The following is a 14,418-nucleotide window of genomic DNA, read 5'->3' on the forward strand; positions in this document are numbered from 1 at the left end:
TTTTTCATAATCAGAAGCACATCATGTATTATTCATGTATTATTCATACAATAATCATATTGTATTACAATTTGATTTTTTTGGGGGGAAAAATATACAGAATGCAACAAACAAAATCATACATTATCTTAATGACAATATTAATTATAAAGGATATCTACTTTGACCTGAAATTTTTTTTTTTTTACATAAAAAGCACAGTGGCTTTAAGCAATCCTATTTGCTGCCTCCGTTGTGTTCTTTTGTTTTTCTATTTACAAGCTACAAAAACCTGCAGGCAACATACATCTAATCAAAACAAACAGACCTCATGTTAATCACTGAACACTGGCCTTACTCCTCCTGAGGAAACAAATGTAAAAAATGTGCAGTTGTGACTTCTGTCCACTATAAATTAAAAAGAACTAATGTTTAAAATACATACTCAATATCAAGTAATACGCTTGCAGACACACACAATCTTTTGGGAACATCACACGCTGTAGGATGCATTCATTTCCTGGAAAAGTATCTTAACATGGCCTTGGTCTAATGTTTACTGAGCCAAAACATCCTCAGTGAGGCCGTCTAAAACTCATATTGGTCCGCAAAAAAGTGACACAAACATTGCAAGTAAGAGTTTTCTTTCTTTTTCTAAGCATGTTGAAAGGAGCATCTTAGAGCATCCTACTTTTCTCCTTGTGTGTATTTGGAACTACATTTGCTTTATAGCCCTGACCAAGTCAATTTGTCAATGTGATGGTATAAAGTATGCTGGCTTTGTGCAGCTGATTTGATTGGCAAACCAAAACAAGAATCTTTTTGCATCTACTTTGCTGTTCCTTACATAGGTAAAATATTTTACCTGTCTAAACAAACGCACAAATGCGCACTCATGCACAAGCTTGTTGTCCGCATGTCTCCCAAATGTGTCAGTATAAACCGATGAAGGTCTCCACACGAATTGGAATACCTGGGCCACACACACACACACACACACACACACACACACTCACATTCATAAAAAGTTTCTCTGATAGGTAGATTGGATTGTTTACAGTACAAATTTAAACTTCCATCAAAAATTATTTAAAAAAATAGATATTCAGTGCAAGCACCAGTACAGATACCAAACTATGATCTGCCCATGTGATTTCTTCGCTGGTTGTAATTCCAACTGACTGCAAAGCTCATCAGTTGTTGCTGGAGGTCTGAGCTGACACATTGTAACCATCTGAAAAAATACAAACCAAACAATATGACTGAGTTTTAGGGAAAATATTATGATGGAAAGAAACAAGTGGCATAGTGGTTAGTGCTGTTGCCCCACAAGAAGAAGGTGGTGGTTTTGGTCCCCGGTTGTTGGTGTGGGTCTGTCTCTGTGTGCTGGCCCTGTGATAGACTGGCGACCTGCCCAGGGGGATCCCGACCCTCACCCAGCACGAGCTGGGATAGTCTCCAGCACCCCCTAATTGTTAACTAGGAAGGTGCCAATACATTTTTTTCTGTCCCGATACAAATACCTGAACTTGTGATTGTGATTTATGCTATTAGCCTTGTATGGATTTAATGTAATTACTATTATTGTATGCTTCAATTCCTGAATAAAAACTTGACTGCAGCCACATTTTAGGTAATTTGTGTAAATTCCCATAAAGGATGTGATTTTAAAGTATGGAAGAAGAATTGATTTCTGTATAGTGTTATGTTAGCCTGAACATGGGCTATTTCAGTAATTACTAAGGTAACCTGGGTATTTTTGGTATGAGTATCAGAATGAATACAACAATCGTGCAAATATACTAACAATGTCTGCAGAATGGGCTGGATACAACAGGCAGTCCTTATTATTTGGAGAGCTAAAACAGTGTGGGGCAAAAACTTGTTGAAGCTTGTTTTTCTTTTGTAACTGGTGTCATACCTCTTCCTCTTCGCCACCTCCTGAAAAATCCCAGTCCACCTGATAATGTTGCAGTGCTGGTGTCCTGTAAGAATATATGAAAAAGGAGGATTCACTACAATATTTGGGAAAGACCGCTGCGCTACTAACGAGAAAATAAATAAGAGATATGACCTCTAAAACTGTTCTTACCCTTGTCCCGCCACTGGATGTCTGAGACCTGATTATGATTTCTGACCTCACCTGAAAAGTTAATTCTCAAAAATTAGCACATGCATATAAAAAGTTTGCCTCTAATGAAATATGTTTTTATGAAGTTCAAATAGAGATTCATTGACATTTTGCTTTCAAATGACAGCCAATTGTTTTTGGAATATCGATTCATACATACTTTTTTGTCCAACAGTGTTCCAAACACCAATATGAAGAAGCCCTTTATAAAGGTAAGTAGAGTAGTTCTAGATTAGAGGACTTTGATGAAAAAATTGCAAGACTATATATATATATATATATTATATGCCACAGAATAATGGTAACAATGTATTAGTGCCATTGTATATACCTGCAGTGAATTGAAGAAGGCAAATGAAATATGGATCCCTTCGTTGGTTGGGCTGGTCACAGTTCCAACTCCCAGAGCCCAGGTTAATCCAAAAAATGGTGTGAGGACTGCCAAACTTCTTGCAATGTCCACCAGAACATGCCTCTCATTGGCTTGTGCAGAGTCTCTCACCACCCTTCTCCGCAGGATTTTGTATATGACCACACACAGGATGAACATGTTTATAAACACTATTGTAAGTGCTGGAATAACAAATGCCAGAAGAGCTTTGGACTCTTCCCAGTTGAGCCAGCAGGCCCCACTACCCTGGATGTACTGTTGATTTGGTGCAGTTACAGCTATGGTAATGACTGCAATGATGAGAGGTGCTCCGTAGCCTAGTGTGAATCCGATAGCTAACATGGCCGATTTTGACAGCCCGTTGTCGAAGACATTGACTGTGCGGTAGAGTAACAGCAGACCTGAAGCTAACATCCAGAAAAACAGGGCGAGGTAGAAGAAATGGATAAAGAAGGTGGCTGCAGAGCATGCTGATGTGTTTTTGGATTCTGCCTCTGAGATGGCTGCACCAATAATAAACCAAATGTTTGCAATCAGGAGAGAAACAGCAATGTTAACTATGGATACATGACGCAAGTACGATGTGTTGTTCCGTCTTATTTTTCTCCATATGACAGCTTCAATGATGAGGCATATAACCAAGGACGCCATGGATATGCCCACTCCGATGTAGGTTATGATTGCCAGTGTCAAGCTGTTAGGAGCAAAAGGGGACATAAGGATAGAGAATGAGGTCAGATGTGTGCAGCTGCAGGTGAAGGTTTCGTCTGTGCTGGCTATCAGCTCGCAGCCCTCGTCATCCCATCCTCCGAGATTACTGAAGAGGCTGAAGTTCCAGAAGACACACTTAGGGTTTCTCAGAGTGGTGTTACTGATGTCAAACGCAAAGGAAACATTACTGATGTTGCTGTTGGACTGAACCAGCACAACCCTCCCATTGATGACATTGGACGTTGAATTCTCCTCATCTCTGGCAGGAAGCACGTTATCCATTGAGAAAAATGTTATCACGGTGAGCGACTTTCTTCCTGTGCCGGCCTCCGGTATGTCTATCTCCACTGAGGAATTGAAGTCCCCATTGAAATTGTCAGTGAAAGTCGTTTTGTTCAACAGAATGAAATCTGTCACTATGTCAAAGGAATCAGTAACAAGGTTAGTGGTTATAGTTTCAATAGACAGTAATAATGAGGAGCTGGGACTTCGAGCTTCAGGTATGGTGGTTCTCAATTGCACAACATTTGCGTTTGCCTCGTTCCTCAGAATTTCCCATGAATCCCTAGCCCCATCAGATGTGAGGATCCCTGCAGTTAATAAGACATCCTAAATGGAAAGGAAAGCAGTTCATTTGATAATGTGAAATGTAGCACATAATGTGTACATGTGATTCATTCAGGATGCCCCGGCAGACAAATCCACATACCTCCATTGCAGATTTTCCTATCGAGATATTCAGTGACAATGTTGTGTTTGCCACATTTCGGAGTATCTCAACAGTGGCATTAATGTTGGCAGGCGATTCAATGACTTCCTGACTCAAGTTGAGAATGGTGCTGCTGAGTTGTTCCAAGAATGCTGGCAGTGAATTCTCAGTTAAGAACTGTAAAAAAAAAGGTAAGTAATATTAGCATTTGAATCAAATTAAAGTGAATATATGAGAGGTGTTGTTCACTCGGAGCATCTCTGACATCTTGAGCATTAGTTTATTCTAGAAAACAAGACTATCCTGCTGGAATTTTGAAGTTAATTCTCAAGTGGCAAGTCCTGTTTGCGAGGCCATGCAGGTAGTTTACCACTGACTACATCAAAGCAATTTTGAGGATGAAACCAGGAGCAGTGTGCAATAATGGCCATTTATAACTGGATGCCAAATCATTATTCCTGATTTTCCAGCTCATTGAAAACATTCCTGGTGATGCTATCCTGGTGCCCCAAAACAACTGGAGAGCAACGTCACCTCAGACTGGATGAGAAGGTCGTTAATTTTTCGCAGGACGCAGTTTCTTTCCCTGACTTCCCAGGTGCCATTTTCCTTACAAATTGCCCTTATTTCTCCCACCTCGTCTTCTCCGCAGGATTTTACACCCTCGTCATTAACATTTCCAGATCCAAAGTCAGGATGATCGATGCAAGTGAAATCTGAAGAGAAAGGAGCGAGTTTTGTCATCAGTACTTGGCTACGGGAAAGTGTATGAAGTAACCTGAAAAACTAACAAAACGTGAAAATTGTTTGAGCAAGCATTTCATTTGTTTCCGAGAGCACTTACCCTCATTGGAGAAACTCACTGTTATGTTTTCACTAAAATTGTTGAAGTTACGCACTTGACAAGTAAACGTCTGGGGTGGACAGTCGGCGGAAATTGTAAACACATGTGTGATTGCACGACTTGGGTCTAAACATTAAAAAAAAAAACAAACAAACAAACAAAAATATGACAGCAACAACAACACCACTACAAAAGTAGTCAATATAATAATGAGGAATCTAAATCAAGAGATAAGGAGAAGTGATATCCCACAGAGCTGTCTGACTGCTTTATTTTTGTACTTCAGGCTTACCTGTGACACCTTTAAACTCAACAGTGTAGGGGCTGTTGACCGAGCAATTTACGGTCACTTGCACACCTGCCTCACACCTTTTCTTGAAGTTTTTGGGGCTTACACGGATCAAAGGTTTTTCTCTGGAGGTAAGAGATCCATTGGATCTCTCTCTGAAAATACCTCTGTCGCGAATCCTGCATTCATAATTTCCTGAAATGACAGGTGAATTGAAGGTGATCAGTCAAATAAATGCGCGGGAAGTGTTGCCAAAACTAAAGCAAAAATATGTTGGACAACAGTGCCATCCTGTGACAAGGCAGCAAAACAACAAGTCATCTGGTGCTGTGCACTCAGGGCGTCCCCTCCCCCCTCACTCCTGCACAGCCGCCTAACCCCTCCCACCCATTTACACACCTCTATATGACAAATCCTGCCTGTTTGGCTCACAGGTTCACACCTGTTTTCCTGTTTACTTGCATTCTTGCCAGCACTGCCTTTAACTCAGATCTCTCTTCAGCCGTTTCACTGTTCCTGCCTGTTTTCTATTTGTTTCAATCTTTCCTCCTGTCTGTTTCTGCCCCACTACAGAACGCACTGAACTAATAAACAGAACCCGAAGAGCTTTAATGATTTACTACAACATTGACTCGATTTCTTACCGTCATCAGTGAAAAAAAACTTGGACACTGTTAAAGTAGATCTTCTGCCATCTCTTGAAAAACTGTGTTGACTATCCTCAACAACCTCCTCATTGTCGCGTGTCCACTTTGCAGTCCAGCTGTTGCTGAAGTTGAGAGCCCTAGGAGGAGGCCCGCAAGTCAAGGTCACGCCTTCCCCCAAAAATGGTTGCGGAAATGTTAAACTTTTTCCACCTGCAAAAGAATGGAGCCGAAACTATTATAAAATAAGCTGTACAAAATTATTACCTATATAGCAAACATTACATCTGTCAGAATGTGTAAAAATGACTTACTGTCAAATATCATGGTATATATGGCTGACAGATCTGTAAATAGGCCAGCTTTTAAGTTGTCAATCTCATTTTGTTGAAAAGCAGTTGCTCTGACAGTGTAATCACCAATGGTGCTTCCACTCCTGTGATACAAAGTCAAATACCAATGGCAATGTACTCATGACTTGGTAGAACACAATTAATTTAGGGCCATATTACTTATACTAAAAATGTTTTCCATGCCCCTAACCTGATTAAAAATAATGTGAAAAATTCTGATTATCAAAGTGACAGATCAGATTTGACCTACCTGAACCCAGTTAGCTCTGCTGACACGAGGTTTGAGATGAAATTCCCACTTTGTCTTTTAATCTATGAGAAAGTGATGATCACAGTCAAATGACTGACAGAACTACAACTTTACATATGTTGACTCCAACCTTTACATCACTGAACATCATCCACGTTCATACACGCTCACAGTCCCATCAGGAAATTTCATATTTGAAAAATAGGGAAATGCATTACAAGCTGTGCCTTTGGGATGAAAATGGAACACTTCCTGTCTCCTCACTGACAAGCGTCTGGTGTGACATTTTAGCATCAGCCCTCTTAAAAGTCAACTGGACCTGGTACACAGCCTGCGCTTCATCCAATCAGTCAGATTGGATGACAACCCTGGTCCCACCCAGATCTTCATGATAACCTCCTATAAACCAATTTCAAATGTGATAATAATAATAAGAATAAAATTCTAGCCTCAACTAGCCTCAACTTAAAATCTGTTTTACTGGCAGAGAGTATGCAAGTTTTCAAATAGTTTTAAAGTCATAGTTAAGTCATGGGTTGCTTGTTATTACAAAAAAAACTGACTGAAAGGAGTTACCCCCCCCATTAATTACTATATTGTAATATTTCCCCCATCTCCCAGCGTTGTGAAGTGTTTTCCTTTTTCTTTTTATGTAAAAGAACCCAACTGCATTGTAAAAAAGCCAATGGAACAGGCTATGAGGCAACGTGGGTACTTACAGCTTCACGGACATTTATATTAACGTCATTCTCTGGGTCCGCGAATGCCTCGTTAAAAGGGATGTCAATGACAAGTGACAAACTCTCTACAACAGAAAGCATTGTCATCATATGGAGATAATTTCACGAGAGACACAAACATATAATTCTTTATAATTAAAATGTAATACCGCTTGTCGTTTGCGGCGTTGGTGTTATCTCTGTTGGAGTTGTTGCAGTCTCTGTTGTAGTCGTCATATTCTCTGTTGTAGTCGTCATATTCTCTGTTGCAATTGTCATATCTATTTAAGAGAAAAAAGTTTTTCTTATTTTCCAGCAAATATGTTCACCCATTAGAAACGTGTTGCTAAACAAGGCATGCTTCTCTTACCAAGTGTTGGGGTTGGACATGTGATATCTGTGGAGTAATATTAGAGGTTAAATAATTACCCTACCGGGTTTATGTGAACACTTTTAGCACATTCAGACTGATAAAGCAGATATTTATCGCATCTTTTGATAGTGTTCTTTTTAATTACAAAGCTATAAGGCAGCAGTACTGACTTGTGACTGGTTCACAGAACTCTGCCCTTCCTTCCTCTCCAGAAGGAAGGGCATTGATGCATCCACAGGTTTGTGTGGTGGTGGTGAAATCACAAACACCAAACATGGAACACTTCTCACACGGCCAAGCAAAACCTTCCTCACACTGACACTGCAGACCTCCAATTGAGTTTGGATGGCACACTGTGAAGAAATTTCTAAATTCATGAAGTCACAGTATAAAAGTCCCGCACTACTGACTGTGAAAGAAATAAACTGTGCTTACCTGTGGTCAATGTTAAGGCCGTTACAGTTAGAAAATCATTGATGACAAGGGGGAGAATGATAGACCTCAGAACTTCCCTCGGCCACAGAATGAATCCTTCAAGGTCGAATGCCTCGAAATTCATGCTGAAGCCTGAAATGATCAACTCAAGGACTATTTCAGTTTCCACTGGGTCTGAAGAGGAGGAACAGAGAAAATCCATCACTTAAGTCTAACCATTATACAGAAGAATTCAGGCAAGGAAAGAGGGCAGCAACAAAAATATTTAGCATTTTTCATACATACCCAGTACTCAAAGTTTACTGAGTAACTAATGAATTAATGCGTTTGGATTTTTTGTGTACATGAAAATAACTCATCAGTAGTACTTGAAAACCAAAGAAAGAGTTTCTCCTACTAGGAGCTGGAAATGAACATTGACTGTTATTAACTGGTTATTAAACACAACCCTAACCGTGTTTATGTGAAAAAGCTTTATAAAGTTATTACTGACTTGTGACTGGTTCACAGAACTCTCCATCAGAAGGAAGGCCATTGATGCATCCACAGGTTTGTGTGGTGGTGGTGAAATCACTATCACCAAACATGGAACACTTCTCACACGGCCAAGCAAAACCTTCCTCACACTGACACACTGGCAGACCTTCAATTGAGTTTGGATGGCACACTGTGAAGAAATTTCTAAATTAATGAAGTCACAGTATAAAAGTCCCGCACTACTGACTGTGAAAGAAATAAACTGTGCTTACCTGTGGTCAATGTTAAGGCCGTTACATTTAGAGAATCATTGATGACAAGGGGGAGAATGATAGACCTCAGAACTTCCCTAGCCTGCAGAACTGGAATTTGCAATTCAAGGACTAAATCAACCTCAACTTGTCCTGAGGGTAGAGAACAAGAAACATGTTTTAATAACATTATTCTTTTTATTATTATTGTTGTTGTTATTTATTTATTATTATGCACATACACAGATGATCTACTTTGTAGACACTTTCACTCTGTAAACATTGCTTACAGCCAAGCGTAATGTCTTCAATCTCAAATCAAATCCAATTTTTCAATATAATTTTTCAAGTACGCACTGTTAGTATTTCCAAACTTGGAAACTTGCACTAAGGCTAAAGAGACAGTTTTTGTCTCGTGATGCAAATCATACTAGCTGGGGGGTGCTCCATTGGAAAAGAAAAATGTGCTATCCATTGAACCTAGCAGAAACCTGTGGTTTGCATAGTCTTCAATGTTAAATTTCACCAGGTTTATGTTCTCTTTAGCTTTCATTACTCAGAAGAACAAAACCAATGCCCAAAGTGAGCTGATTCTCATGAAAAGAACAGTACACTAAAAGAGCCACAATTTAGCCACACTATTTGATGAATGCATGTAACTGCCTGACCATCCTGATTTATTGTCATCTGTATTTTTTATGACTAGTTGGATTAAGTGTATCCAGAATGATAGGGCAACAACTAATATTTATATATAACAGGAATCGGGCTCAGTTGGACCTTACTTTAGTCAGACTGAAAAACCAGTGAATGGAAACTAGTGGAGGGAGAATGACAGAAACATTGACATTCAGAAAAATCTCAATTCTAAATGAAAGTCATCTCAAGCGATATTTGGTCATATACTATAACCTTTTTCAGTGTTGTATTATTCAAAATAAAACTACCAGGACTACTTACAGATTAATGTGTGGCCCTTTCATTTTCAAAACCCCACTTCAGCAAAACAACACAGCTTCTCTGATTCAATATATTGATATATATATTAATATATTATATAATATAGCAAATGAATGTTAAAGTCTTGCATTTAAAATCTTCCTGAATTTTACAGATGAGCACAGAATCCACATGGTGTACCTGGCGGAATGGTGTTTAGCTGGCAGTACTGGCCGTCAACTGGAAGGTTATTAATGCATCCACAAGTCTGATGAACAATGGTGTCACAGGACCCATAGATTACACACTGGTAAAATAACCAAGAAAAGTTCTCCTCACATCTGCACTGGTATCCGATCTCAGTCAATGAACACACTGTGTGAAGAAACAGCATCAAGGTTTAATGGCACACTTACTGTCAGCTCCGGCAAACGATGGGCCTACTGCAAAGAAAGTTGTTCTACCTGTTGTGATCTGAATGCTGGTAATAGACAAATTGTTGGTGATGGGAAGTGTTAAACTATTCTCGCGCAAAAGGAGTCTGAGGTGTTCCAGCTCTGTGGTGTCTATTTCCACTTCGATGGCATAGTCGTACGTGGAGGAAACTGGCGAAGCTTGTGCATGTACTAAGAAAGGACATACACAAATTAAGACCAGAGTCAGTGTTGTCAGTTGTAATGAGCACACAAACATTTCAATAGTTGACTTACTCTCACTTTCTCTCGTGTGAATGTGTGATGCTTTTTCACCCATCAGATCCTGGAAAAATCAATACCCATCCAATTACGTCAACTCTGCAGTCTGTCTCTCCACGTAGAGCAGTTACTGTAAAGCCTACATATAGAAACACTACTGATCCAATTTAAATTGACATTATGCTTATTCAAGACACATCTTCTGCATTTCAGCGGGAATATATACTCTTTGGATGAAAACATATACATATATTAACCCTTATTTTTATTTTATTTTTTTTAAACCAAAGACTACTAAACTTGTTGGATGGGGGTGTCTGGTGGACTGTTGCCTGTGTTAAGTGGGTAGAAAGCAAATAAGTAAATAAACACAATGGTGAGATTTATGTTGTGACTCTTCGGTCAAGGCCAGTCAAGCTCCGCTGCAGTGAAAGTGAAACCTCAATCAGCTCTAAGTGCTAATTTGTTTTTATGCTTTGAAGCTGTTGTGTTTTGATTTTTTAAAAATGTATTACAGTCCAAATACTTCAACATTTCATACTTTGGTAAGATTCTGTTATGATACTTTTATTTGTGGAGGACTTTAAATGTGTGAATACTTTCTATCTATCTGAGATACAGTGGACTTCTTTTTAATTGCATTATTGGTAATTTTACTTAACTTCCCATATTTTAACCAATTCATATGCTATTCTAACTTTATATCCTGAAGAAGATATGCTTGTGGTCTCAAAAACCTAAACCTGACTGTTTTCTGAGATTGGCTGATTGTTGTCAAAGCAAACACACCCTGCAAGGCTGAATGATGAGTCTAGGTGGGTAGGAACTGCTCTGTTGTTTCGTTGTGACATAATGCAAGTCATGAAAACTGGTTTTAAAGCTCAGTTTCTGAATGCAGGTTATGGGGGGGAAAGAGACATTTAGTCTTTATAGGACCTTTAAGTAAGAAGAATTCTTCCTGGTGATGCTACAGTAATATATTTTTTGCTTACTATAACAGAGGGCTCCCACTCATCATACCACATGTTTACAACCTGACAAGTGCTGCTTCATTCTTATTAATAATTATATTTAATTATTCTTACCTCAAAGAATGTTTTCAGGTACTGTTTGTGTCCCTGATCCTGCAGGGTGTAGATTAATGCCAGAAGAACCACAATGAGTCCCACTGCCTTTGGCAATGCCATCCCAACTGGAGAGAGAACAGTCAACATTCAGTCAACCTGAAGAAATGCATACTTGTATTTACTGTTAATGAAACAAGGTGTTGTCAAAGTCTGTGAAGGAACAAATTTCTAGTGAAGTTCTTCCAGGATGTAAAACATAAAAAAAAAAAAAGTACCTTCCTGATTACTGGTATGACATTTTTTTTCACTATGTAAGCAAACAAGGGCCAAAGCAATTGCTAACAAGTTGCAACACTGTGAGGCCTTTCTCTACTAATTCTCACACACTTTAATTTCATGAGTTAATCAACCTAAAAACTGAGGGTCCAATTCTAAAACAAATATTTAACCAAGATCAAATGAACATTAATCTATAACCCTAACCCTAATATATATATATATATATATATATATATATATTATATACATCTATATATATATAGATATATATGTAGTACAGGCCAAAAATTTGGACACACTTTCCTATTCATTTGAATGAGAAGGTGTGTCCAAACTTTTGGCCTGTACTTAGTGTGTAAAACAATAAAACCTTCATAGAAAACATCAAACATTACATAGTTTTTCCTTAACTGGACAAATCCATTAATTAACTTAATTCAACATTTTGGAAGCCCATTACACCCGTAAAAGAAAGCAAACTCTTCTCAGAATTTGGAGAGAACGGCCTGTAAACTCATAGGAAACTACAGGGACACCTTGCTCTCTAATTACACTCTTTGTGTAATTAGTACACTCATCTGGGTGGAAACAAAATTTATTTTACTGAATTAATTGGCTTGGCATGAAACCAAAAAGAGAATCATTTCCTGACAGTAAATGATAGAAACAAAGGGAGTGACAGATTAATGTATTATGCGAACATACATGCATACACGCTCTGTGAGGATGATCAAAAATCCACAGTGTCAATCTGCCATATCTTTATTATATAGTCTGCCCTGCAGCAGAGTCAGAAACCTAAGACTGGGTCAAAGCCTAGCACACAGGTTTGACCATAGACAGTCCTGTCAAATCCTGATTTTATATACAGTACAGTCCAAAAGTTTGGACACGCCTTCTCATTCAAATGAATAGGAAAGTGTGTCCAAACTTTTGGCCTGTACTGTAACTGCAGTATCACTTGACAAAGCCACCAAAAGCATGAACCAAAGACGAACAATGTGCTGTGATTTCACTTGTATTTACTATAAAATGTTAAGTGGAGGTTTGGTGTGTAGGAAGCACTTTTCTGCTTCCTTGCAGTTTGGGGTGACTGGAAAACCAGAATGCTCCTGGACACTGTCTGCCATAAGGGGCCCACAACTAAGCCCCTAGCTAGCATCCATTTTCTTAGGATTTCAACCTTTGTTTGGCCAAAAATACTAATTGAGATTACAGAGCTCGTTTTCCAGGGAGTCCTGCACAAGACGATACACTTTCACAAAAAAATCCTCACATCCTCACACAATACAAGCACAGAATAGGCATACAGAGGTTCCTTATGGAAACACATCTCAGACTCTTCAAAAGAAATTAGGAAAGAAGCAGCACGTTTCTCTCTTCGCAGATTTGACCAGAAATTTAAATGTGCTCAAAGAAGGCAGTGCTCTGCAACAAACCGCGTAAAAAGAGAAGGCAGTTGTACCAAGCTTAGAGTAGACAGACAGGAGAAAAGGCTGAGATGTAGGATGGCATTTGATTCATACAGTGTGCAATGCTGCGAGCAAGTTATAAATTGCAATACAGTGCGGTATGCAGGACTCCATCTAACTCGCCTTGTGATGTGACGTGATATTACCTCCATCCAAATCATTATTTGGCAAGCCTTTGTAAAAAGCTTGAATGTGGTAATGGCATTTCATACTTTAAAGGCGCATTTTACTCGATAATATGATTTGAGCATCTTCACACATGAACCAAGATTAAACTGGATTTTTCAAACGCAGCTCCTGGTAGATTTTTTTTTTTTTTTTGATGGTTCCATTACAGATCAACAAGGACAGAACGCAAAATTCTCTCAAAAAATCCACTCAAAATCTGGTCAAAATAAGATAGATAGATTGTATTAAAAATAAAGTATTCATATCAAGTTCCATTTATAACTCATTTACCTTCTGGAACCTCATAAATGTTTTTATGTCATCAGCAGAATAGGCTTAGCACACGTAAAGACTATCTGAGCTACACCAAATCCTTTATTGTCTCTGCATGACACAGCTGACCACACTGTAGTTTGCCCAAAGGCATAAATAAGAAATAACCATCAGATAAGAGTGAAGTGTTAAATGAGTAGATATATTTTATTACCCTGTGTTGTCTCCTGGCCTCAAATTACGCTTCTGTGAGGAGGGAATAGTTGTTTCCCTGTGAATCTCCACATACAAACTAATTATTAAACATAAAACAGAGACAGTGACTTCCTGAAAAGAGTTGGATGTCTGAGTCACACACCTGTCCAACAGGTTCAGTGCCCTGATGCTTGGCACCAGGTATCGTTAAGGATATCACACATCTGTGTGATGGCATTCGTTGTGTCTGCCGATCTGATTTAAAGCCTTGCGTTTCAGTCTACTGTTAAAATTTCAGGTTGTTGGGATGTTTTAATCACAGAGTATGACGCTGAGCTGACTATACAAGAATGGGAAGAATGTGATGGGAATAGTGTGCTTTATGTATTTATATTGCATAATACTATAAAAAAAGGTTAACACTTGGTCACCAGGTTAGTTTCAGTGTCATACAAATGTATAATTAATAATTTCTCATTGCTCTATTTATTTCATCAGCTTGGAGAAACACAAAGCGGTACAAGTTCAATTCAGTGGAAAATATTTGACAGAGGATGAAAGAAGTGGCTCGATCTTGGTTAGTAGACAAAGAGTACCACGCTGAGTTCTGAAACAAAACCATAGTGTTTAGTTCAAGCCAGACTCTCCTGTTCAGACAAAAGCTATAGGGCTGCTTTTTTTTTTTTTTTCTCTTGGCCTCATTACCTGAGCACTGAGCATCAGTCAGCTCACTGGCTGTGACTCATGAGTACAAAAAAGAGACCTGTGTTTGTT

At 38.8% G+C, this 14,418-nt stretch overlaps 1 protein-coding gene across 1 annotated transcript; it reads right to left on the minus strand.

Annotated features, from left to right (window-relative positions):
• Window positions 1–37: 37 nt before the first annotated feature.
• Window positions 38–13,754, minus strand: LOC115037649 (adhesion G protein-coupled receptor F5-like). The gene is made up of 24 exons (XM_029496327.1): window positions 13,664–13,754; window positions 11,276–11,382; window positions 10,206–10,254; window positions 9,960–10,121; window positions 9,697–9,870; window positions 8,578–8,709; window positions 8,322–8,495; window positions 7,829–8,002; window positions 7,564–7,746; window positions 7,391–7,417; window positions 7,191–7,301; window positions 7,021–7,106; window positions 6,302–6,363; window positions 6,013–6,134; window positions 5,699–5,911; window positions 5,058–5,249; window positions 4,766–4,891; window positions 4,456–4,637; window positions 3,922–4,098; window positions 2,442–3,821; window positions 2,271–2,312; window positions 2,072–2,122; window positions 1,901–1,964; window positions 38–1,213 (listed from the first exon to the last, which is right to left on the minus strand). The coding sequence occupies exons 2-24, from the start codon at window positions 11,375–11,377 to the stop codon at window positions 1,173–1,175; spliced, it is 4,026 nt and encodes a 1,341-aa protein (XP_029352187.1). The 5' UTR covers window positions 11,378–11,382; window positions 13,664–13,754; the 3' UTR covers window positions 38–1,172.
• Window positions 13,755–14,418: the final 664 nt, after the last annotated feature.

The sequence above is a fragment of the Echeneis naucrates genome, chromosome 24 (genome assembly GCF_900963305.1).
Source record: "Echeneis naucrates chromosome 24, fEcheNa1.1, whole genome shotgun sequence".
Classification (NCBI taxonomy): Eukaryota; Metazoa; Chordata; class Actinopteri; order Carangiformes; family Echeneidae; genus Echeneis; species Echeneis naucrates.

What these genes read in the sequence shown, in the direction of transcription:
- LOC115037649 (XM_029496327.1), bottom strand. Translation starts at nt 11,377, where the DNA reads ATGGCATTGCCAAAGGCAGTGGGACTCATTGTGGTTCTTCTGGCATTA. An exon ending in TCACACGAGAGAAAGTGAGA is followed by an intron (nt 10,122 to 10,205) that starts GTAAGTCAACTA and finishes GTCCTTTCTTAG; the next exon opens with TACATGCACAAGCTTCGCCA. An exon ending in TGAGTTTAAAGGTGTCACAG is followed by an intron (nt 4,892 to 5,057) that starts GTAAGCCTGAAG and finishes TTTAATGTTTAG; the next exon opens with ACCCAAGTCGTGCAATCACA.